This window comes from Moschus berezovskii, chromosome 28 (assembly GCF_049115385.1).
Source record: "Moschus berezovskii isolate FMDL1 chromosome 28, NW_MosBer_1.0, whole genome shotgun sequence".
In the NCBI taxonomy this organism is placed as follows: domain Eukaryota; kingdom Metazoa; phylum Chordata; class Mammalia; order Artiodactyla; family Moschidae; genus Moschus; species Moschus berezovskii.
The window spans coordinates 206,501-233,856 of record NC_142487.1 but is presented as its reverse complement, the minus strand read 5'-3'; the positions used below and the strand labels follow the sequence as shown (position 1 = coordinate 233,856).

Genomic DNA, 27,356 nt, shown 5'->3' with positions numbered 1-27,356 from the left:
TGTCCCTGGCCAATAGTCTGAGACCAGCACATCCAGAAAGAAGCGTGGAGGTTCCCTGCCACTGAAATTGCATTAAAACATGTGTGCTACGTAGAAGCAAATGCAAATGACTTGGTCAAAGAAGGAGTTTAAAGTCACACCTCATTGGGTCATCTGCACACCCTGTTTTCCATTAGGTGACATAATCTCTCCTCCAGACTGATTGAAATAGAAAACAAAACCTGTAAAAACACTATAGGCCCTCTTAACAAAAAGAGTAAGAGGCTTTTCAGATAGCCTCTAATCCCTCTTCCTTGCTAAATGTCCGGTTGAGATTATTTTTTGATTAGACAAAAAAAGATATACAGATACACAACCTAATAATACCTACCCTCAATGGAGGTATTTTAGCCAACAGAATCATGCTGCCTGCCTCATCTGAAAAACTAAGCATCACACTGGGATTTTTAAAAGGGATATCTTAGCCTTTGTGACATCCTCCCGGTACACATTCTCTCTCTCTAGATACTAACAATGCAGAGGGGAAGAAATGTAAGGACTTGGATACATAGTCAACAGATATAACAATTAAATGGCTACTGTTCTTTCGTTTAGCCCTCCAGTGTAAGAGAATTACATATTTTATTATTAAAAAATAGCATGAATATTAACTACCTAGGCCCTCCGTGAAAAGGAATAGAATTTTCTTCTCTGATGGAAGGTGAATTGTTAAACGTTAGATCCCAAGAGGAGGTGAGTGTCATATTAATCCACCATAAGGTAGAGGCAGGGAAGCTTTGGGAAAGCACTAATGATGCAGGGAATATTAAGAGAAATACCAAATGAAAGATATAAAGCAATTTTTAAAAAGGACCAGGCCAAACCAATGAACATTTCGGACAAATGATACTAAAATAAAAAATTCTTCTCATGCTCAACATTCCATTCAGATTCTACTTGGCAAAAGAACATTAATAATGTGTTGAAAATATATTCCATTTGTTCAGCTGGGCCCTGGGATAAATAATAAATCCAGAACCAAAAACAAGTTTACAAAGAAGAAAACTAATCAGAAGCACAATGTTTCACTAAATTTTCCATAAGCTGCAAACTTCCAAGAAATATTTTCACTAACACCCTTGTAAAACTGTGGCCTAATGCAGAATCATGACTCACTGCCACCAGTAAGCTCTACTCAAGAAATAAAGAGATGGAAAATGTTAACCCTCATATATGGAAAGAAGAATTCATTTTTTCTAACCCATGTGTTTCCCCCCATGCCAGTCCATTTTGAAAGTTTACATAGAGTATTTTTTGGAATCCAAAATAGAAAGGAAAACATAAGAAACATTTCAGTCTCTCTTACATGTTCTAATTATCTTCTGAACACTCAGTAAAACTGTCAATGTTATTCTGGCACATTAAAGAGTATTTCCATTTAATGTGGAAGAAAATCACTAATAATATTAGTACTTATATCTGGAAAATATAGAGAAAAAGTCATCAATATTTTAGCTGTTAGGTGTAAGCTGCATATTGTATAATTAAACGCTTAGTCTTTTGTAAACTGTAATCCTGCTAAAGATCATCATTTGAAAATTATAAAGCAAATCCTACTGAAAACCTATTAATAAAGTTTCCAACATACTTTTGACTTCATCTTCATTAATAGCTACAAAGTCATTAGAAATTTTGTTATAGCTTGTTGTAAGGATCAGTAATAATAATTGGAGCAACCCTTCTACTGCACCCTCTTAGAATGCAGCTGATTAGGTGTATGATAAAACTTGTTTACCCTTGAAAAGGAGTTCAGAGTCTAAAATGCTGAATTTTCTTTCTTTTCTTAGAGTTTGATAGATGGAGAGTATGAGGTTGATTAGACTTTGAAATACCATATCACAATAATTTATGATATTATAAAATACCATAAAGCAGTATGAAATTTAAAAAAACTTACATCATGTAAAAACACAAACGAGTGACAAAAATAGTATAAAGTAATAGCAATTGTCATTTTACTAGTAGAAAAAGATCTGCTTGATAAAGTTTAATTGGCTGGTAAAATTCTTAGTGTTATTACTAAGTGCTTATCAAATTAAAACATAGGAGGTAACCCCAGAGGAATTAAGGGATAATGGGACAATAAGAGTAAGTGAAAAAATTATCCTTTTAACTCTAGCCCATGTGAAAAATGCAAAATCCCTGAAAACACAGGCTTAGAGTAACCTCAGAGATCTTTACCCAAACTGCTTTTATAAGAATCTGCATAAAATTTGGTGGGGAATAAAAAATGATGACTGAATTCTTTACATGATCTTTATGATCATGATTATTTCCAGGCTGTTGAAACCATACATATAAAATTATTTTACGGCAATTTAAATTATTTATGTTTCCCTATCACAAAAACTCACCACTTTAGATTTGGATACAAAGATGCTTAAGCAACACACAGCAGTGCCATTACCATAATAACTTCTGAAATTAAAACCTGTCTAAAACTCTATGGAAAGCTAACATCCAGTTCATTAACCATTCCTGTTAGTTTTCAATAATGCAAAAATGATTAGAAGTTTAATTTGTTAATCACCTGTGTTTTGACTGGCAGTAGATATATAATCCTCTGCAGAAGTCTAAACTAGCCCTTGCAGAAAATAAAATGTGCTAATGCCTTATCAGGCCTAATAATAGTAATAAAAAAAATCAATCATGCCTAGGTAAATCATTGATGGCTGAACAATTAATTCGTCTTTAACTCTGTTTAATTATATAGGCATTGATGTACACAAGGAAGAGGGAAATCTATCTGTAAGAAGGTTCGGAGTGTCACTTACCAATCATGTGATTCGCAACATGCACCTGAATATCCCATTCATTGTAGAAAACCATCTGACACTTGATGCACTGATAGGTCTTCTTCTGAGAAAACAAGTATAAACAGAATTACTTAGACACATGCATCTTTTAATTTTTTTCTTAAAAAATAACAAAAACAAAAAAACAACCCTACCTGATCACAGAATTTTCCTGAGACCATGGTCTTATATATGTTGTTAAATAAACATCTGTAGGGCTACTTGGGCAAAATTCTGTGAGTTCCCTACTATGACCATGGCTTGATCCAAACATGTTTTTCGTTACAAACAGTTGGAAGAAATGAAGACACATAATTATAGTACATTACATGCTTAAAGATTCCTACATTATAAAAACAGAAGTTGGTATTGAAAATACATGTAAAGTGTGGCTGAGTTTCAGAAACCTATGTCTTTGACGATCAGGCACACTTTCATTCTGAACAACATAACTGCCGGGTTGCTTCGAGATACCCATACATAAGAACCAGTAAGTGAAGATTCACAAAATCTAGCTAGGAGATTTAGAGATGATAATTTTCAGCTAAGTATGAAATTGAGATGATGTTTCAGAAGTTGCTGAACACTAGCATTTAAATACTTATCTCCTATAAAGAAATCATGTCATATTGAACATTCTAACAGCATTTCATCATTACCCAAAAGTCTTGAGAATAGACAGAACAGGATTTATTATAATTCTTGTATCATAAATAAAGAAACTGAGGTCCAGGGAAGTAGAATAATTTGCCTAATGTCACAGTGCCTTACAGCTGCTAATAGAAATAAGTTCTCTCTCTTTTTTCCCCCCAAACTTTAAACTTTCTATTTTGTATTGGGGTACAGCCGACTAACAATGTTGTGGTAGTTTCAGGTGATCAGTGAAGGGACTCAGTTGTACATATACATGCATCCATTCTCCCCCAAATCCCCCCTCCCATCTAGGCTGGCACATAACATTGAGCCGAGTTCCTTGTGGTCTTTGTTGGTTATCCATTTTAAATATGTGTACATGACCTTCCCGAAGTCCCTAACTATCTCTTCCTCCTGACAACCATAAGTTTGCTACTTAAGTAAGAAAAACCCTGACAATCACCAAGGAGGATTTACTGCGCCAAGTTGTAAATGTGAGTCTCTTTCTGTTTTGTAAGTTAATTTGTATAATTTCTTTTTAGTTTCCACCTAGCAAGCCACTCCAGTACTCTTGCCTAGAAAATCCCACGGACAGAGGAGCCTGGTGGGCTGCAGTCCATGGGGTCGCTAAGGGTTGGACACGACTGAGCGCCTTCACTTTCACTTTTCACCCTCATGCATTGGAGAAGGAAATGGCAACCCACTCCAGTGTTCTTGCCTGGAGAATCCCAGGGACAGCGGAGCCTGGTGGGCTGCCGTCTATGGGGTCGCACAGAGTCGGACACGACTGAAGCGACTCAGCAGCAGCAAAAGGGATGTCATACGATATTTCTCCTTCTCTACCTGACTTACTTCATTCACTATGACACTCTTCAGGAAATAAATTCTCAATTCTAAAAGTAGGGCTCTCTGATAAAGGCAGCCTTTACGATTTCTCATCTTTATCTCTGTGTCCCCTATAGGGTTTAGTACATATTAGATGAACTCAATAAGTAAAGTATTGCTTTTAAGTTTTCAAGAACACAGTTACATAACTGCCTTTATGATGAAACTTGATAGTTACAATTAAAAACCACCTCGGAAAACAAAATAAAGCATTATGAAATAATCCATTTGAAACTCTCCTGAAACTGAGAAAATGACATTTGTAAAATCACATCAATGATAGTTTGTTAAGGCGTTCTAACAGAATTACCACTTCATCAGCAGTCATATAAAATTGCTTTACTAATGGTAGCAATAGAAAATATCAGTCTGTCAATTGCAATTAATTTTAAAGAACTCAACAAAATCAAAGTTAAGCAAAAAAAAAAGAGTCCCATCATTTTATTAGCAGTTAAAATGATAAATGTTTTTAATGTAAAGTTTTCTTAATTATTTTCTCTTAACATAGTATTTGCTTCTGTGTCAGAGGATGGTATTCCTCGAACAACACAGAAGTGCAGGCTGATTTCCAGCAGAAGCTTTCTACATAATCTAACAGGCTTTGTACATCAGACATGTTGTGAATTGAGTGTGCTGGGTCTAAATTTAACACGGACTTGAAAAACCCTGACAATCACCAAGGAAGATTTACTGCACTGAGCTGTTTACAAGATGCTTTTGATGGTGACATATAGAGCAACATGTGTTGTGTAAATAACATCGCTCCCTTTTTTAACAATATTTCCCTTTAGAACTAGTTAGAAAATATTTCTTACTCCCAGATGACCTACATTATATATTGTTTATTAGCATACTTCCAGCATCATTCCTGATATGTGACCTTGCTGAAAAACAAAGAAACATAAACTTAATGGCTAGTCTTTTCTCTTGTTAGCACAGTAAAACATACAATATGTCGAAAACTGTCTCCAAAAATGATGACTGATGAATATGTTGGTGGAATATACTGGGACTTTTTTTTTCTTGGTCTAATAATAAAGAATAAAATCACTTGACAAGCCAAAATAATAAAATACCAGCACTTACTATTGCCTTCAAAATGAACTGACATATTGGAAGATCTATGTATATCAGTTTTATCATTGAAAGAAAATGCTTTTGTCACTACTACTGGTAATTCAAATATTAATTCTACTCTGAAGACAATATCTAAAATGTTACTTTCTATTCTTATTAAGAGAGTCATATTCTGATGTACAAGCTCCTAAATTTGGGACTACATAGAGTAAGAATTTAATGTAGTCAAAAACATGGTCTTAAAATGCTATAACTTAAACTTCATCTCATCATACATCTCATATCTCCTAAATAAAAAGCAGCGATACACAAATTTGGATGTGCTGTGGTTTTCTTTTTAAAGCTTTGGTATAAAATTCTTTTTTTTTTCCCTTGGTTTGGAATTGACATGCACACAGTGCTGTGTTTAAAATGGATAACTAATAAGACCTATTGTATAGCACAGGTAACTCTGGTCGATATAATGCAACAACCTAAATTGGAAAAGAATTTGAAAGAGAATAGATATGTGCATATGAATAACTGAATTACTTTGCTGTACACCTGAAACAAACACACCAGTGTTAATCACCTATACTCCAATATAAAATAAGAAGTTAAAAAAATAATAGAATCTATTTAAAAATACGACATGAAAAATAGCCCATACAGACCACTAAAATATAAAATTCATTTTTACCCTCAAATTTTTTAAACTAATTTTAAAATGACCTTTAAAACATTCCTTATTATAATTATAGACTCTTACTCCAATACTTTGGCCACCTTATGCAACGAGTTGACTCACTGGAAAGGACTCTGATGCTGGGAGTGATTGGGGGCAGGAGGAGACGGGGACAACAGAGAATGAGATGGATGGATGGCATCACTGACTCGATGGACATGAGTTTGAGTGAACTCCAGGAGTTGGTGATGGACAGGGAGGCCTGGCGTGCTGTGACTCATGGGGTCGCAAAGAGTCAGACACGACTGAGCGACTGAACTGAACTGATTCCGTTTTATAATTATAAAATATATAATTATATATTATAATTATAGCAGAATATTTGAGAGACCCCCGCCTTTATACCATCTTTAAGTAAAGTGACTGTAACCTCTTGAAAGCGTTGGCCTTGGGGGCTCATGCCCTTGGAGGTAAAGCCATTGCAGCTCTGTACAGCTGAGTTTATGAAGAATTTTTCCTCATTCTCAGCCCAAATCGACTTTTCCACTACTTTCACTCGATGGTCCTAAGTTCAGGCTCTGCAGCTATAAAGAACAAGTTGAATTTCTTGTCGAAAGTGACAGTTACAGGAACCCCTTTGCAGACTGAAAAGAGAGGTTTGGTTTAAGAAAGGCTTTAAGCAACTTACACCAACCTTGTTACTTTTTTTCACGTCAGTTTTTCAATAAATAGAGCTCTAGATTAAGCACAATACTCCAGGAACTCCCTGACCCCTGCAGAGCAAAGAACGACTGTCCCCTCCAGTAGGACAAATGCTTCCATCTATATGGGCTTCCCTGGTGGCTCAGACGGTAAAGAATCTGCCTGCAATGCGGGAGACCTGGGTTCAATCCCTGGGTCGGGAAGAAGAAAATAGAATCCCACTCCAGTGTTCTTGCCTGGAGAATTCTATGGACACAGGAGCCTGGTGGGCTATAGTCCATGGGGTCACAAAAGAGTCAGACATGATTGAGCGACTAACACTTCCATCTATATAGAGGACAACAACCAAAGAAAGTCAAGTGAGATCATTTCTTTTAAAAGCAGATAAAAGTAGAAACAGAACTTCCATTGTTTGGGCTCCAGATTGGCCTTTATCAACGCTTAAGTTGTCAATTTACTTGAAATGCTAATTCAGTACAATTTTTAAAAGAGACTTTTTTTCATTAGCCTTTTTTTAATGTGCTACTTGGGAGTGGAGTTGTCATCTCCTGATTGTTCTCTTTTGTTTTCTGATACTGATAGATGTAATTATCAAGGATACAACTTTTTCCCAGCACCTCATTATTTTTGATTGATTTTGAGAACAATTTAAATGTGCCTTTTTGACATTCTTGTTTTCAGTGATACTCTGGTTAAGGTACTCAGAGACTTTGAGAAAAGAGCATCTCATAAATTAAAAAAAATGATTAGGATCTCTAATAATGTATACTTAAAAAAAGCACATTATTCTGATTAACCTCCCTCCCCATTCAATCTATATTCCATTAGGACTTAGCCTTCACATTTAGCCTCATCAAATTAAAAAAAAATTATACTTTGTAGTTGTAATTGCTTTGATTTTTTTAAAACAAAACACTAAGTATAAAAAAACATCAATGAGTCCATAGTAATCCTTCAAAACAAAAGGAAAAAAAATCTCAGCTTCTGCCATAGAAGAAATAATTACACGAATCTCTTGTTCTGAAAATTGATAATAAAATCACAGAAGCATCATGATTTTTTAGGAGGAAGTGTAATTCATGCTTTTTTGATGAGGGAAAGCTTTTCTTTACCAAAGGCTGACAGTAAGAGATGACAAAATTAGAAATTCACCATTTTGCAATGCCAATAAAATGGTCCAGGATAATTATTAGAGTGTTAGTGACTCAGTCATATCCAACTCTTGGTGACCCCATGGACTGTAGCCCACCAGGCTCCCCTGTCCATGGGATTTCCCCAGGCAAGAATATTGGAGTGGACTGCCATTCCCTTCTCTGGGGAATCTGTCTGAACCAGGGATCAAACCCAGGTCTTCTGCATTGCAGGCAGATTCTTCACTGTCTGAGCCACCAGGGAAACTCATTAATGGATGCTGAAATCTTGAGGAGAAAGGTTTTTCTGATACACAGTTCTCATCCTTTGACAAGAGCACACAGAAAGGAGTATGTCCCTTCATAGTGACTTATCTGGTGGTACTCACTATAATCTAACTAGTTAGCTTACAACTACCAATAGTGGACATTATGTCTCTCTCAATGTGATGCAATATGAAGTATAATGCATCATAATAAAGTATTCCTATCCAAAATATATGTGTGAGTGCTAAATCACTTCAGTCTTGTCCGACTCTTTGACACCCTATCAATCACAGCCCACCAGGCTCCTCTGTCCATGGGCTTCTCCAGGCAAGAATAGTGGAGTGGGTTACCATGCCCTCCTCCAGGGGATCTTCCTGATTCAGGGATCGAACCCGCATCTCTCACATCTCGTGCATTGGCAGGTGGGTTCTTTACCACTAGTGCCTCTTGGGAAGCCCCTACATGAATCTAATTAAGCCATCTGATGAAACATCCAATTTTCAGGAAATGCAGGGAGAGAGGAACAAGTGTTTCTTTGCAGAAAAAAGTTTACACAAATCCAGAACAGTCTTCAAAACAAAAAATACACTAGGCCAGTTATCTTCAAAAAGTTAATGTGTAAGGGAGAACAAAACTGGAAAGACTGTTCTCAAATAAAACAGAGAAAAGTGACAGCAATAAATGTAGTTCAAGGTGAATGCAATGTGTAGTTTCTGATTTAGGGAGAAAACAAAGAGAAAGATTTGGGGGGAAAGTGAGGAAATGTGAATCTCAGCCGGTTATTAGACAATATTGGGGGATTACTTTCTCTAAGTACTAATGGTATTATGATTATATGGGTAAATGTCCTTTTTATTAAGAGATGCAAACTGAATGTTTAGACATGAAATGGCATGATGTTTGCAATTTACTTTCAATAGATCCAGAAAAAAAGCATATATGGTCACATACAGATAAATATGGCTAAATGTCAACAATTATTAAATCTAGGTGCATGTGTGAGCATTTTCATAATAACAAGCAGGAATAAATGGATAGGGTAATCACAATATGTAGTTTTATCAACATTAAACCTCATCCCCACGGTTCATTTTACATTCCTACACTTGGCACACACTGAAAATAATTTGTGCTTAGTTGTCACGAATAGCTTTGTGAACATTTTTGTATTGTTTGGAGGGATTTTTCTGATATTTTAAAAACAAATCCAATATATAAATGCTAAGAGGCAGGAACCATTGTTGATAATCATTTCTATAGTAAAGTAATAATTTCTTAAAATTGAATTATAAGCTTTCCAGGTGGTGCTAATGGTAAAGAACCAGCCGCCAATGCAGGAGACATAAGGGACAATCTCTGGGTTCAATCTCTGGGTTGGGAAGATCCCTGGAGGAGGGTATGGCAACCCACTCCAATATTCTTGCCTCCAGAATACCATGGACAGAGGAACCTGGCGGGCTATGGTCCATAGGGTCTCAAAGAGTCAGACACAACTGAAGTGACTTAGCATGCATGCGTTTACAATTGAATTATGTTTTACAACCTGTAAAAACTCTTATGGGTGAAAATCACTAGCAACAAAACTGTGAAAATAAAGGAGGGATTATTATCCTCATTCACAGATTAATTAAATGACAACTCATGAAGACTGTGAATACCATAACCAAGGACAAATGGCAAATAGATGGGAAAACAGTGAGAATAGCGGCAGACTTTATTTTGGGGGGCTCCAAAATCACTGCAGATGGTGACTGCAGCCATGAAATTAAAAGACACTTACTCCTTGGAAGAAAAGTTATGACCAACCTAGACAGCATATTAGAAAGCAGAGATATTACTTTGCCAAAAAAGGTCTGTCTAGTCAAGGCTATGGTTTTTCCAGTAGTCATGTATGGATGTGAGAGTTGGACTATAAAGAAAGCTGAGTGCCAAAGAATTGATGCTTTTGAATTGTGGTGTTGGAGAAGACTCTTGAGAGTCCCTTGGACTGCAAGGAGATTCAACCAGTCCATCCTAAAGGAAATCAGTCCTGAATATTCATTGGAAGGACTGATGTTGAAGCTGAAACTCCAATACTTTAGCCACCTGATATGAAGAACTGTCTCATTTGAAAAGACCCTGATGCTGGGAAGGATTGGGGGCAGGAGAAGGGGACGACAGAGGATGAGATGGTTGGATGGCATCACCAACACGATGGACATGAGTTTGAGTAGGCTCCGGGAGTTGGTGATAGACAAGGAGGCCTGGTGTGCTGCAGTCCATGGGGTCACAAAGAGTTGGACATGACTGAGTGACTGAACTGAACTGAAACTGTGATCATTTGGAGGCAGTTTTAAAATTGCATTTTAGATACATTTTGAAAGAAGGCTCTCCTTAGAATTGTTTAGTGCTTTGAAAGTGAAAGTGGCTCAGTCATGTCCTACTCTTTGCGACCCCATGGACTGCATAGTCCATGGGGTTCTCGAGGCTAGAATACTGGAGTGGGTAGCCTTTCCCTTCTCCAGGAGATCTTCCCAACCCAGGAATCCAACCGGGGTCTCCTGCATTGCAGGTGGGCTCTTTACCAGCTGAGCTTTGTGCTTTGGTCCCTGACAATGCCTGTGATGGCATGAGACTTGCTGATGACACTCAGTGAACCATTTCTAGCCACTTTTTACTAGTCCCAGACTCTTGACCAAGGTCTATGGAACAGAAATGGCTACGCAAAGTTCCCAAGATTTTCTTTGGTGTTCATTGTCTTGAAGTTTTATTGTCATATTTTCAACTATATACTTCTCTGTCCTGCTCAATACTGAAAGAACTATTTCAACCTGAGCGTTCAGGTGTGTCTCTAGTCCTAAAATTTTTTATTGATCACTTCTTCAGTTTTTACGTATCTCTCACACATTCTCCTTTCACTTCCACTGGCACTCCTGGTAGGCATAGATCTGCAGCCTCCCAGCCGATCCTGCAAGTATCTTAACTATTTTTTTCATGCATATCAGCTGTCTTCTTGTTCCAATCTATGTGATTTTCTCTGTACTTTCTCTAACCATTGGCTCTCTCTTCACTGGTACTCAGTCTAGAGTTTATCCTATCTGCAAGAGCTTTTATTTCGATTAACATTTGTCATTTCTAACATTTCTAATTTTAAACACAAGTGCTCTTAAAAAAAAATTCTACTTGGATTTGCTCCAAAATTTGTCACTCTTTTGAGTGAAAAATCATACTTTCATTTATCTTTCTGAGCTCCGAAACATACTTATTTCAAAGTCTTTGTCAGACTGTTCCATATAATTAATTTCTTCTGGAGTAGAATCTTGGTCTCATAGCAGTTGGGTTTTATTTGTTTGTCTGCTTTACTACATGAATCTAATGAATCACTCACATATTTTGGAATCTTGGTTTGAAGCCCATTTGCAGTGAAAGATTTTTTTTATATGCTTATTGCTCCCTTTCTAGTAGTTTTGCCATTGCTTCCACTTGGCCATCCCGGCTACCAGACCAGACTAGGTCACACAGGGTCACACAAGGGCATTTCCTGTGTATCTGTTGTGCTACAGGGGTGTGACAGGACCAGCATACGGCTAATTCAGTTTTAAGTCACAAATTGTATCTCTCTTTCTACCCCTTTAATCCTCCAGCTCAGAAGCCTGAGATTCACATACTGATCAACAGAACAGTTCTAAAAAGTAGCAGGTCTGGCTTTGTCCCATAGGTAACAAGAACCCTAATTAACCTTCTCATTTCAGGAATGGAGTTCAGCAGACCCTCTGGCTTTAACCCTGATAACCACTTGGTTTTGAAATTTGGTTCTCAGATCTCAAAGATAGATAATTGTTTTGGACTTGACTAAATCCATATGGTTCTCTCCCTTTATATTTTGTCTATCATTGTACATGGTCTGAGCATCAAAGCATGAAGTTACAAAACCATCTTTCAAGGACATTTCACAGCCCGGCTATGTCACCATTCCAAACTTTGGTGGTGGCTATCATGGAAGAGTTAGTCTCAAACTCAGTCGGAACCCCCTGAAATTAAGATGTGCCCAATGATGCTATAAAATACTCATTCCAAATAAACCCAGCAGTCTTAGTAGGAAAGCAACTTTAGGATCCTCTTTCTGCAATTAGTTACTACGCAGTGGCTTCATCATTTAGCTGTGTGACAAATCATTTAATGGCCCCGAGTCTTAGTTTCCTTCCCTGTAAATTAAAAATAATAAAACTCACATTTAGAGTTGATGTGAGAAGTAAGAACTATATAAAAGTGCTTAGTACCATGCCTACCATGTAGCATGTCTGCATTAAATAGAACTACCTTTATTACTCTTTACTTGACAGGTTATTATGGGGATGGAATGGAATACCTGATGAGCTGTATGGCACAACAAAGTTGTCTGTCAAAGATTATTTCTCACTCTTTTATGTGGACTTGAAAAGTGCATTGAAATTTCTTTAGGGATTCCCTGCTGGCTCATTGGTAAAGAATCCACTGTCAATGCAGGAGATATCGGTTCAATCCCTGGTCCAGGAAGAACCCACATGCCACAGAGCAAATAAGCCTGGGTGCCACAACTATTGAACCCATGCTCTAGAGCCTGAAAGCCACAACTACTGAGCCCTCAAGCTGCAAATACTGAAGCCTGAAGGCCCTAGAGCCTGTGCTCAGCAACAAGAGAAGCCACTACAGTGAGACACCCACACACTGCAACTAGAGACTAGCCCCACTTGCTGCAGTGAAGACCCAGCACAGTCAACAAACAAAAATTTAAAAAATTTTCCTTAAACTAGAATGCAGTAATTCAGATTGTATGGCAATTACCAACATTCAAGCAAATCTTTATAAAATAAAATTTGAGAAATTAATAGCATGAAGAATGTCACAAGTTGGTGACAGGGCTGGGGGTGGGAAGGAAGAGGAGGACATGTAAAACATGTACAACATGTAAAAAAGATTCAACCTCACTTGTGGGGGAAAAAAAGCTGTTTTCTAGGACTATAGCAATATGCATTACCATTCTAAGAACAGATATATTACACATGAGACATATTTAAGATAAGTGGCACTTTTATTTGGCAGTATTTTGTGGGCAAGCAAATGGATATTATATGTGAGTGAAAATAATATACCTACAGCTTTCCACAAATACTTAATACTTCAGATATTTAACTAATTTAGTTTGGTCATTTTCCAAATAATTCTGAATTTGTGTGAAAATAAGTCACTGAACATAGAGGGGGAAATGGGTAAAGAGAAATGAAGGCTGCTAATGATGAAAATTTCACCCAAATAATTAATTTTAAAATGACAGTATTAACTTTCTATTGTGTATTTTTATGGTGGTTAAAAGGAAGATACTATAGTCTTACAGATGTAGTTAATGTCTAGATATTAAAGACCATATAAAACTTTACAGAATGTCTGACATATGCTAAGAGCTTAATAACCAAGAGATATGAAACTTGATTCCTAAACTCAAGGTGAAAAGAACACACAGAAGAATTAAACTGTGATAAGGATTTTGCTCACCGATCATGGCATCTGATTCCATCACTTCATGGGAAATAGATGGGCAAACAGTGGAAACAGTGTCAAGACTTTATTTTTGGGGGCTCCAAAATCACTGCAGATGGTGACTGCAGCCAGGAAATTAAAAGACACTTACTCCTTGGAAGGAAAGTTATGATCAACCTAGACAGCATATAAAAAAAACAGAGACATTACTTTGCCAACAAAGCTCCATCTAGTCAAGGCTATGGTTTTTCCCGTGGTCATGTATGGATGTGAGAGTTGGACTGTGAAGAAAGCTGATGCCGAAGAATTGATGCTTTTGAACTGTGGTGTTGGAGAAGACTCTTGAGAGTCCCTTGGACTGCAAGGAGATCCAACCAGTCCATCCTAAAGGAGATCAGTCCTGGGTGTTCATTGGAAGGACTGATGCTGAAGCTGAAACTCCAATACTTTGGCCACCTCATGCGAAGAGTTGACTCACTGGAAAAGACCCTGATGCTGGGAGGGATTGGGGGCAGGAGGAGAAGGGGACGAAAGAAAATGAGATGGGTGGATGGCATCACCGACTTGATGGACATGAGTTTGGGTAAACTCCGGGAGTTGGTGATGGACAGGGAGGCCTGGCGTGCTGCGATTCATGGGGACGCAAAGAGTCGGACACGACTGAGCGATTCAACCGAACACGGTAAAGCATTTCAGGACCAAGTAAGTACCAGTCAACGTTGGCAAAGAGAAGACAGGGGAAACATACCAGATAGGAATGGGTTAATATGGTCTACAAGCATTAGAAAAAGCTCCCTAAGAAAGAAAAGGCCTGAGATCTAAACTGGAAATAACTTCCTTGAATTCAAAACTGATACAAAAATGTCTACTACATGCCAAGCAAGTTGCTCACAGTCTGTTGTGGGTATTTGCTGGAATAAGAAAGGTAATTCAGAACAGAATAAGGACTAAAGAAGACTGCTCTGGACAAGAAAATGATAGAGACAACAATTTAGTCAGAAAGAATCTGGAGAAAGATTTCTGTTTTAAATGACTCAGAAAAATGCAATTTAAAAAAATTATAGAGAAATTTTTCCCATGCACATGTGGTATAAGAAAAATATATTTAAGAATATTTACTTTACAGATAAAATCCAAAACTCCATGAAAATGTATCTAAGCTACTACCAACTCTGAAATCAAGGGGTTAAAAAAAAAAAAAACTTTTTCAGCTCTTCTTGGATTCTCTTTGAAAATTAGATAAAATAACATTAAAATACTTTCAAAGGTATCATCAATAGTCAAAAAACAGGAAATAATTAAATTTGCAAAAAAACAACAACTGTTTTTCCTTATATTCTATCAGTTCAGTTCAGTTCAGTCGATCAGTCGTGACCGACTCTTTGCGAACCCATGAATCACAGCATGCCAGGCCTCCCTGTCCATCACCAACTCCCGGAGTTCACTCAAACTCATGTCCATCGAGTCAGTGATGCCATCCAGCCATCTCATTCTCTGTTGTCCCCTTCTCCTCCTGCCCCCAATCCCTCCCAGCATCAGGGTCTTTTCCAGTGAGTCAACTCTTCGCATGAGGAGGCCAAAGTATCGGAGTTTCAGCTTCAGCATCAGTCCTTCCAATGAACACCCAGGATGGATCTCCTTTAGAATGGACTGGTTGGATCTCCTCGCAGTCCAACGGACTCTCATGAGTCTTCTCCAACACCACAGTTCAAAAGCATCCATTCTTCAGTGCTCAGCTTTCTTCACAGTCCAACTCTCATATCCATACATGACCACTGGAAAAACCATAGCCTTGACTAGATGGACATTACTTGTTGGCAAAATAATGTCTCTATGAATTATACTAAATTTCATGGAAGGAATTTACTACCTTTAAGTTCATGAAGATTATTTTATTTTCTTGTTTGAATAAACTGTCTCCTAACAAATTTCCTCAGAGATTGTTTTTTTTACACTCTTGAACTTGATGTTTAACATTAAAAACTGAATTTAAGCCTAAATTTCCCTTGGAGAGGGATGCTTTATTAGACTTACTTATTCTAGTTCTCAAATTTCTCCTGATTCAGGTAACTGAAGTCTCTTCCAAGGGACCTAGCTTATCTTCATCAACATGACCTTACTTAATGTTACAGATTCAGGTGCAGTTTACTTCTATGCCATTGTAAACTGACCTGAATTAGTCTCCTATGTTATCCATAAAGTGAACACTCAATACATCTTGTTGCCTGACTGTTCAATGGACAATCTTAAGAGGTATTGTACATTCGTGACCTTCGTTCCTAAGGTTCTACTTAGGACTTGTCTGTTTCTGCTAGCAAATCTCTCTTCTGCCTTACACAGCACCAGAAACCAGTGAAGTGGAAGAAGCTAAACAACATAAACTAAATTACTGCTGTAGTAAAGGTTAACAAAACAAAACACTGTTTGTGCTAGATGTTTTTGAGTTAAGGAATTTGCCCCTAGGTGAGATGGAGCCAGACATCTTGGAATGTGAAGTCAAGTGGGCCTTAGAAAGCATCACTACAAACAAAGCTAGTGGAGGTGATGGAATTCCAATTGAGCTCTTTCAAATCCTGAAAGATGATGCTGTGAAAGTGCTGCACTCAATATGCCAGCACATTTGGAAAACTCAGCAGTGGCCACAGGACTGGAAAAGGTCAGTCTTCATTCCAATTCCAAAGAAAGGCAATGCCAAAGAATGCTCAAACTACCGCACAACTGCACTCATCTCACACACTAGTAAAGTCATGCTCAAAATTCTCCAAGCCAGGCTTCAACAATACGTGAATCATGAACTTCCAGATGTTCAAGCTGGTTTTAGAAAAGGCAGAGGAACTAGAGATCAAATTGCCAACATCTGCTGGATCATTGAAAAAGCAAGAGAGTTCCAGAAAAACATCTATTTCTGCTTTGTTGACTATGCCAAAGCCTTTGACTGTATGGATCACAATAAACTGTGGAAAATTCTTCAAGATATCTGAATACCAGGCTATCTGACCTGCCTCTTGAGAAATCTGTATGCAGGTCAGGAAGCAACAGTTAGAACTGGACATGGAACAACAGACTGGTTCCAAATAGGAAAAGGAGTGCGTCAAGGTTGTATATAGTCACCCTGCTTATTTAACTTATATGCAGAGTACATCATGAGGAATGCTGGGCTGGAAGAAGCACAAGCTGGAATCAAGATTGCTGGGAGAAATATCAATAACTTCAGATATGCAGATGACACCACCCTTATGGCAGAAAGCGAAGAGGAACTAAAAAGCCTCTTGATGAAAGTGAAAGAGGAGAGTGAAAACGTTGGCTTGAAGCTCAACATTCAGAAAACAAAGATCATGGCATCTCATCCCATCACTTCATGGGAAATAGATGGGGAAACAGTGGAAGCAGTGTCAGACTTTATTTTTGGGGGCTCCAAAATCACTGCAGATGCTAATTGCAGCCATGAAATTAAAAGATGCTTACTCCTTGGAAAGCAAGTTATGACCAGCCTAGATAGCATATTAAAAAGCAGAGACATTACTTTGCCAACCAAGGTTCGTCTAGTCAAGGCTATGGTTTTTCCCATGGTCATGTATGGATGTGAGAGTTGGACTGTGAAGAAAGCTGATCGCCGAAGAATTGATGCTTTTGAACTGTGGTGCTGGAGAAGACTCTTGAGAGTCCCTTGGACTGCAAGGAGATCCAACCAGTCCATTCTAAAGGAGATCAATCCTGGGTGTTCATTGGAAGGACTGATGCTAAAGCTGAAACTCCAATACTTTGGCCACCTCATGCGACGAGTTGACTCACTGGAAAAGACTCTGATGCTGGGAGGGATTGGGGACGACAGAGAATGAGATGGCTGGATAGCATCACCGACTCGATGGACATGAGTTTGAGTGAACTCCGGGAGTTGGTGATGGACACGGAGGCCTTGTGTGCTATGATTCATGGGGTCGCAAAGAGTCGGACACGACTGAGCGACTGAACTGAACTGAACTGAGATGGTTAGATAGCATCACTGACTCAATGGACATGAGCTTGAGCAAACTTGGGGAGATAGTGAAGGACAGGGAAGCTTGGCATGCTGCAGTTTATGGGGTCGCAGAGTCAGACACGACTTAGCAACTAGAAACCAATCACCCATGACTGTAATATTTTGCTAGTTCCTAGTACAAAGGGCAGAGAAGGTAATGGCACCCCATTCCAGTACTCTTGCCTGGAGGATCCCATGGACGGAGGAGCCTGGTACGTTTCAGTCCATGGGGTCGTGAAGAGTTGGACACAACTGAGTGACACTGCTTTCACTTTTCAGCTTCATGCATCGGAGAAGGAAATGGCAACCCACTCCAGCGTTCTTGCCTGGAGAATCCCAGGGATAGCAGAGCTTGGTGGGCTGCCGTCTATGGGGTCGCACAGAGTCGGACACGACTGAAGCGACTAAGCAGCAGTAGCAGCAGTACAAAGGGATTTATGATTCACAGTAATTAACTTCCTGTACTGTATGTTTTGTAATCATTCATATCATTCAAGAAAGCTATGAAATGGGGAGTAGGGAAATTATAGTTTAAATAATGTCTTTTATAAACATAAATCTGAGGAAGAAGTCAAAATTCTTGGCTTACATCAAATTAGCGTCTATTTTTTTGTCAGTTATTCCAACCATACACTGTTTGTTTTCACCTTAAAAAATCTGAAACACCCCTTCTGTGCCACCATTGTCAAAATGAAGATGTGTGGCTGGTAAATTCTGGGGATATACAGTTGGAGAGATGGAGAAATAGGAACATTAAGTACTATATTGCAGGACCATTAAATCACACCATATGTCCATGGAGATCCAATCCCAAAGGCTGGCAATACATTTTAAAATCCCACCAAGTTTTGTGAGCGAGAAAAAAATATTTTAGGATTTATTAAGACATATTTTCTTAGGTATATAACTTCTGTCCTAAAATCAAGTTGAGAATGTAGACAGGCTGGTGAAGTCTTCACAAGGACTAGTATCGTTTAGTAGAGATTCATCATAAATATCAAAAGGCTGTCACAGGAGTTTTATTTCATATTAAATCATAAAAGTTTCCTCTTGATTCTCTTAGAATTTGTTACATGCTATATCAAAATTGTTTTAATAAAATTGATTTATCTCCAAAGGGCTGTAGGTGTGGGAAGAGGGCTCTGTCTTACCCATCCTGTATCTATGCAAGACATAATACAAATATTTATACACAGTTAATTAGCGTGTGAATGATGGATACCTGTACATCGCAAAATTAAAAAAACCAAAATCTTTGCTTCCTTCCACTCCTCTTTAGATGAAGGCTCCCGTGGAGTCACAGTGATTCTCCTTTGTTTACATTCCTAATCTATCCTTCCATCTATTCCACTGTAAAAGGAAGACTGCACATTTTAGCAATTCATGTGTTGTCTAAAGAACATGCTCCCTCTTATTTGGATTACTTCGTATGTGCCCACATCACCTGATCCTTCATTACTCTTATTCAACTGAGATACCTCACCTCCTGTCCTCCTACTCCATTCATTTTTTTCCTGCTTCTCTCTTCCTCTGAATTTCCATTGTGGGTTCTGCCTTCCCCTGTCCATCCCTTCCACTTGAACAGCTTTCCTGCTGAAGCGTGTCACACCACCCTTCTCTTCTCCTTCAGATTGCTTCTAAAATCCCACCTGCTCCATAAAGCTTGTTAGCAATTACACCCACACAGCGCTGTGGGTGTTTACCTTTTTATTCTTGTTGTTTTTGCTCTTCAACAGTAAGTTTTTGAGGCTAGAGGCCTGCTTCCTGGACTTTACCCACTACAAAATATACTGTGCTGTTACAATGGCTATAAATGTTTAAGTGGTGGGGTTCTTTTTAACTCCTTGATTTAACTGAAATTATTTGGATTTCTTAAATCCCTCCTCATTCGTCATTCCAAAAATATCTTTTAAAAAGTAGAATAAAATGCCCTCAATATTATTCATCTTTTGAAAGATACCAGCACAAACTTATCTGTATATATTGGGGATTCTGAGAAGTGAAAGGGACAAGTGAATGACTATGTCAACTTCCTCATCATAGACAATCCAAATGAGGTCCCGAGAGAGATGAAGTGTCCTTGTCTGTGACTGACAGAAAGTGGCTCACAGAAAACTCCAGGAAGCCTGGAACTTCAGGGCACCAAGAATACACCCACATTTACATGGTGGGGTGTGCATTTACAAAAAGGAACTAGTAACTATTGCCATGCTGGTTCTCTATTCTGCTTGAAACTCACTGTGTCTCCTCCTAGCTACAGGATGGGTTCCACATCCACCTCTCCATCGCTAGTTTTTTCTACTGCCTGCTTCCTTCTTCAGAGGTTCTTATTTTTTAGTGTCTACTTGGAGAAGGAAATGGCAACCCACTCCAGTATTCTTGCCTGGAGAATCCCATGGACAGAGGAGCCTGGTGGGCTACAGTCCATGGGGTTGCAAAGAGTCGGACACGACTGAGCCCCCTCACTTTCTTTCACTTTTTTAGCTTAGAATTTACTATATCATATTTAAATCAACTATTATTCACTTTACATTCTAAGGTTTCCTGTCACTTAAGGAATAATGTCTTATTTCCCCTCCATGACTCTATCAGCCAGCCCACGGCCTGGCACAGAGCATTTATCAAGGAATGTCTGAACCACACAGAAGTGAACTGATTTGGACTTTTTATAAGTACACCCAAGAGTAAGTGTTTTCGCAGAAATTTACTGGAGGGAACCAGATTGCTGCCACAAAAATACCTACAATTTGCATCATATAACCAGGAAAGACCCAGCCTTCCCACAGATTATCCCAGAAAGTTAAACTGTGTACTTGAAAATCCTCTGCACAATTATTACTGATTTGTTTGTTCAGTCGCTAAGTAGTGTCTGAACACTTTGTGACTCCATGGACTACAGCATGCCAGGCTCTTCTGTCCTCCACTATCTCCTGGAGTTTGCTCAAACTCATGTCCATTGAGTTGGTGATGCCATCTAAACATCTCATCCTCTGTCACCCCCTTCTCTTCCGGCCCTCAATCCTTCCCAGCATCAGGGTCTTTTCCAGTGAGTCAGCTCTTTGCATCAGGTGGCCAAAGTATTGGAGCTTCAGCTTCAGCATCAGTCCTTCCAATGTATATTCAGGGTTGATCTCCTTTAGTACTGAGTGTTTTATCACCTTGCTGTCCAAGCGACTCTCAAGAGTCTTCTCCAACACAATAGTTTGAAAGCATCAGCTCTTCAGCATTCAGCCTTTTTTATGGTCCAACTCTCATATTCATATATAACTACTAGAAAAACCATAGCTTTGACTATACAGACCTTTGTTGGCAAAGTGATGTTTCTGCTTTTTAATAAGCTATCTAGGTTTGTCAAAACCCTCCTGATAATATCTTACAAACCTAGGCATTTTCCATATAAGAAATGTTCTAAAATACAAGCTGAGAAAGTATGGGGCCCTTTGCCAATAGGGCTTCTGCTCCTTGAGAACTTACTGCACAGCTTAGAATACAAACAGGAACATTAAGAAAAGATAGTAACATGAAATTCAACATTTTTTATAGAATCTATACAAGGCAAGCACTGTAATTTTTTTTTAGATATTCTTTAAAAGTCTAGGTGATATTCAGTCATTCTTTTAAAAGACATTTTGTAATTTCATTGTGAACATCCTTACTAGGTATTTAGGAATACTCCTCTTTCCTATCCTGTCAACTTCTCACCATCTTAATACATGTATAATTCACTATAGGAAGGTGTATTTGCTTTTTGAAGGTTTGCTGCTAAGTCACGTCAGTCGTGTCCGACTCTGTGCGACCCCATAGACGGCAGCCCACAAGGCTCTGCCATCCCTGGGATTCTCCAGGCAAGAACACTGGAGTGGGTTGCCATTTCCTTCTCCATTTGAAGGTTTAATTCTTGATAAATTTTATTTGTTTTTGTCTGTGCTGGGTCTTCATTTGCACTGTGGTGGCTTCTCGTGTTCCAGAGTCGGGACCTAGACCATCTGGGTTTCAGCAGTCGCATCTCCCAAGCTCTTTAGCACAGTAGTCGTGGCACAGGTCACAGTCTCAGTTGCGGTACACAGGCTTAGTTGCTCTGCCACATGTAAGATCTTCCAGGATCAGGGATCTAATCCGTGTTTCTTGCACTGGCAGGCAGGTTCTTTACCACTAGCCACCAGGGAAGCCCCACTTTCATTCTTTGCCAAGAGAAACACGAAACACTATCTATGATGTTTGCACTGTGTGCTCAGTGCCTAGGCACAAGGCTGGGCATGTGTCTGAAACTCAGTAATTGATGAATGAGTGAATGAACTAGATGCAATTAATATCAGCAGTTTGGGAATGTCTGTTTTGGAATAATTTAAATTTGTATAACAAAATGAAATCAATCCAGATCCAATTATGGTGCTAAAAGGATCTGTCTTCCACCAAAACGATCTCAGTCCTAGTGGGTATAGACATTAAGCTTAGAGGGCTTCCGCCAGTTCTTCAGCTGTCTTATTTGGTCATTTACTTCTCCCTTCCCCATTCCTTGCATTCTTCTTTCCACGTACCCTCCCTCTTTCCATTCTTCTCTTCTTCCTCTTTCTTAAAAAATGATCTTTATTAAATATGAGGTCACTATTCATCATTAAATTTGCATATCTGGGCATTTCTTTATCATGAAATCAGGAGGCTCATTTTTGCTTCCTTACTGTAAATAAGCCATACTTACAAAATACACAAAATAAGCCTTAGATTCATCTTAAGGGGAGTATGTCAATATCAGACTTTATCAAGCTAGGTTTATCAATGCCACTTTGATTTCTAAAGTATAGTGTATCTTCCCTTCAAATATCTCTCAATCACTTACTTACTAGTAATTTTTAAAATACAGTTCAGTTCAGTTCAGTTCAGTCGCTCAGTCGTGTCCGACTCTCCGCGACCCCATGAATCACAGCACGCCAGGCCTCCCTATCTATCACCAACTCCCTGAGTTCACTCAAACTCATGTGTTTATGCATCTAACTTACCAATCTTGTCCAAAAATAGAAGCAAAAATTTCATCACTTTTTTCCCCCAGAATGTATTAAATATATTTGATCCTTGTAGAACATGCCCAGTGGGTTTTAGGAAAACAAATAATAATTTTTAAAGAATTAACTGCCTCTCAAACTATTAACTTGCTTTTTTTTCAATTAAACTTTTTATTTTACATTGGAGGATAGCTGATTAACAATGTTGTGATAGTTTTCACTTGTTTCTTTAGCTTAGGAGAAAGTGTCTTAGTTGGTATTTGCTTATTATAAGCCTTTCATTTACAATTTTTAATTTTCTTACAGATTAATTCCCCAAGATTTTTGTTTTGCTCTCCTGCTCTCCATAATATGCTTCAATCCAGTAATATTATTGGACATTTTTATTTCTTATTTATAACTACTTTTTCCATTGATACATTCATCTATTTACATGTTTTTCTAGCTTTTATATTTATTGCTGCCTGATGCTGTCTCTGAATAATATTTTATCTTTGTGGTTTTTACATTCTCTTTGTTCCTTAGATTTCACTGCTACTAGATCTGTTCTAACATTTGACTCTGCTTTTCTATATAATCAACTTCGTGGACATAGGATACCTGGTTTCAATGCATTCTGACCCAATAATTCATAGTCCCAATTCATTAGCATTAGATGAAATTATTCTAGATTATAATATTAAATTAACTGAAGCACATTTTATATAAACTATATGAATGTGTGCATACATACTTGGGTATATGTGCAGACTTATACACAGATACTATTTAAATGATGTACCATATGCAACATTTGTCAGGTGCTTCACGTTTACCAAGAACTTTCATACAAACATGATCTGCTCTTCACAATAACCCTATAAAGCAGGCAAAATATGGATTATGCCCATGTTAGCAACGAAGATTACACAGATGGTTCTGTCAACTGTTATTTGAACTTGTTTTTTTCCTAAGTACAATATTTTCTTCTACTGCATTATGTGGCATATGCTAAAACTCTTCGTACCCACAGAGGCAATCTCTGAATAACAAAACATGTTCAGACTCAGTTGAAGGCTTGCTTAAGCAATATGGTTAATGGGACAAAATTAACCTTTTGTCTTGATATGAGGATCTTTTTTACAGGATTTCACCTGCCACTCAAATCACTTTATGATAAGAATTACACAGTCTGCTACCTATTTAAGAGAAATCTTATGTTCTATTTAGGTGTGGTTCTAACAGAATGTGTCACCATTTACTACTTTTCAGAGAAATGTTTCCTCTTTTATTTCTTTTTCCATTGGTTTTAATCACCAGCTTTCAATTATTTACAAGTGTTGATGAAGAATCCATGAGGTGTAAGAAACTCTCCTGAGAAACACAGAGGATACCACGCAAGCCTCACATCCACCCCTTGGCTCCGTTTGCTGCAGCCATGATTACCCTATGCTATTCCTAAGGCTGCCAGGAACGTTGCTGCCTTAAGACTTTGCTTGGAAGTTCTTTCCACTTTGTTTGCTCTTGACTCAGATACTTGTAAAGCTAACTGATGCCTGCTTATTTGCTATGAACTATTTTAGCACTTCACTAGTACTTCTACTAAGGCACATAATCCATTCTACTTTATACTATATGTATTGCTATACATTAATTTTCACTAGTAAACTATAAGCCCTTAGGGGGCTATACTGGAAAGAAAGACATGTATTCAAATAACCATATTCGTATAATGTTCATCTTCTTTACAAACTGATAGCCTAATGCCTTGTACATAGCAGGAAATGAATAAATTTGTTATCTTAAATTGAAGGATCAGACGAGGAATAAAAAGTTAACACCCTAGGTTAATGTTTCCCAAAGTGTGAGATATGCTCTATATAAACTTGTAAAGTCTGGATACTGCTCTTTCTAATTATACAAGAGAAAAAAGTCTCAGATGGTAATATGTCTTTATTACCTCTACAAACCTTGATAAACTTACTTGTAACAATGAAAGAACGGGTTTCAGGCTCCCAAACCTTTGCAGGTATGAGTAGTTAGAGTTTTTAAAATATTATTTTGCATTAATTGTATTACTTTTATATTTATCTTATATTTATGACAAGTCATACTGATTGCTTACTTATGGTTCTGATAATTTTGCTTTTTAAGTTAAATATTAAATGCTTACAAAGAGTGTTTATAACATATGTATTATAATACAGAAACAGTAACTATTAAACACCTGTGTGCCCGACTAGCTTCCTGTGTGGTCTTAAACTATTATTCTTTCTGAATTTGCACTTCCCATATTACTGATGAGGATTAGTACTTTCACATGTTTACTGTATCGTCATGTTTCCTGTCTGTAAAATGTCTGTTCATTTCTGTTAATTTCACATATTCTTATTTGGTGATTTGAGTTCTCTTGTTAATTTGTGGCTATTTCTTACACACTTAGGAAAGTAATACTTTTTCCAGTGATATGAGTTATAAATACCGCTCTTCTATATTGTCTGATACCTCCTTTGGAGAATATTTTGTTCTGTGGACAAATATCATGTCATCCTAATTGGTGTTTGTTGCTCAGTCGTGTCCGACTCTTTGCAACCCCATGGACTGCACAGCCCACCAGGCTCTTCTGCCCATGGAATTCTCCAGGCAAAATTACTGGAGTGGGTAGCCATTCCCTTCTCCAGTGGATCTTCCTGACCCAAGGATTGAATCTGGTCTCCTGCATTGCAGGCATTTCTTTACGATATGAGCCACCAGGGAAGTCCCAAGGCCACTTGGAAACACAAGAAAAAACAAATATCATGTCATTCTAAATACTACAGATTAATTATAAGTTGATTACAAATCCGACCCTGCCTGTTCCTTTTCATCAAGAGCATGTTGGCTATTCTTGACCTTTTGTTATTCTGTAAATATTTTTCAATCTGTGAGCAAGTTCCAAAAAATTATAATATATATAAAACTACATTTTAAAACCTGTTGAAATTTTCACTGGAATAGCTATAAGTTCACATATCAAATTAGGAATAATTGATAGCATAAGAATATTGAGTCTCCTAACAAACTAAATCTGATCATTTAAGTCTTTTAAATTCTTTTAATAATTTTATAATTTTCTCCACAGTCTTACACATAAGATTTGTTTCTAAGTACCTATTTTTTGTGCTTAATTTAAAAGGAATTATTTTAAATTTCATATTTTCTAACTTTTTTGGTGATGAATAAAAATCTGATTAACTTGTATGATTTGACTTGGTACCCAGCAACAGTGCTAACGTTTTGTTATAATAACTTGTCTTTAGATTCTTGAATTTTATTTTATATACAAACATACAACCTTCAAATAACAGGTTAATTTGGTTCTTTTCAATTTCAGTGCTACCTGGGTTTTTCATTAGTAAATTCATTTTTATCTTATACATTGTTGGACTAATCACCGTGGAAGCCGTACTAATGGTTTTATTATAAAACAATTATTGCATTAAAATTTCTCCACTAATTACGATGCTTGCTGAATATGATATTTTGAACAGTCTTTATTAGGGCAAGGATATTACTACCTATTCCTAATTAAGTGTTCTTTTTAAATCATAAAAGGACATTGAATTTAGTTTTATTCTGCAACTCTTGAGGTAAACATAATTTATCTCCTTTAAACTGCTAATGTGGTAAATTTAATTAACTGACTTCCTGAGATTGAACCCACTTTGTATTCTTATGATCAAACCATTTTTGCATGTACACTCAGTCATGTCCAACTCTTTGCGACCCCATGGATTATAGTCCTCCAGGCTCCTCTGTCCATAGAATTCTCCAGGCAAGAATACAAGAATGGAGAGCCATTCCCTTCTCCAAGGGATTGTCCCAACCCAGGGATTGAACCCATGTCTCTTGGGTCTCCTGCATTGGCAGGCAGATTATTTATCACAGCTGCCACCTGGGAAGCCAAAATTACTTTCAGTCAGTTCAGTTCAGTCACTCAGTCGTGTCCGACTCTTTGCGACCCCATGGACTGCAGCACGCCAGACCTCCCTGTCCATCACCAACTCCTGGAGCTTACCCAAACTCATGTCCATTGAGTTGGTGATGCCATCCAATCATCTCATCCTCAGTCGTCCCCTTCTCCTCCCACCTTCAATCTTTCTAGCATCAGCATATTTTCAAATGAGTCAGCCCTTCGCATCAGGTGGCCAAAGTATTGGAGTTTCAGCTTCAACATCAGTACTTCCAATGAACACACAGGACTGATCTCCTTTAGAATGGACTGGTTGGATCTCCTTACAGTCGAAGGGACTCTCAAGACTCTTGTCCAACACCACAGTTCAAAAGCATCAATTCTTCTGTGCTCAGTTCCTTTAGAGTCCAACACTCACATCCATACATGACTACCGGAAAAATGACTAGACAGACCTTTGTTGGCAAAGTAATGCCTCTGCTTTTTAATATGCTGTCTACGTTGGTCATAACTTTCCTTCCAAGGAGTAAGTGTCTTTTAATTTAATGGCCGCAGTCATCATCTGAAGGGATTTTGGAGCCCCCCAAAATAAAGTCTGCCACTGTTTCCCCATCTATTTGCCAGGAAGTGATAGGACCAGATGCCATGAACTTAGTTTTTTGAATGTTGAATGTTAAGCCAACTTTTTCACTCTCCTGTTTCACTTTCATCAGGCGGCT

General features: G+C 37.9%; 1 protein-coding gene across 4 annotated transcripts in view; it reads right to left on the bottom strand.

Annotated features, from left to right (window-relative positions):
* Positions 1–27,356, bottom strand: part of ZNF521 (zinc finger protein 521) — a 317,351-nt gene that overhangs the window by 142,158 nt on the left and 147,837 nt on the right. For 3 of the 4 annotated variants that reach the window (XM_055417071.2, XM_055417067.2, XM_055417068.2), the window contains one exon: positions 2,814–2,898. In XM_055417071.2, coding sequence (XP_055273046.2) covers positions 2,814–2,898 — 85 coding nt within the window. The remainder of the gene's footprint in view (positions 1–2,813; positions 2,899–27,356) is intronic. The other variant, XM_055417069.2, reaches the window with a different exon arrangement.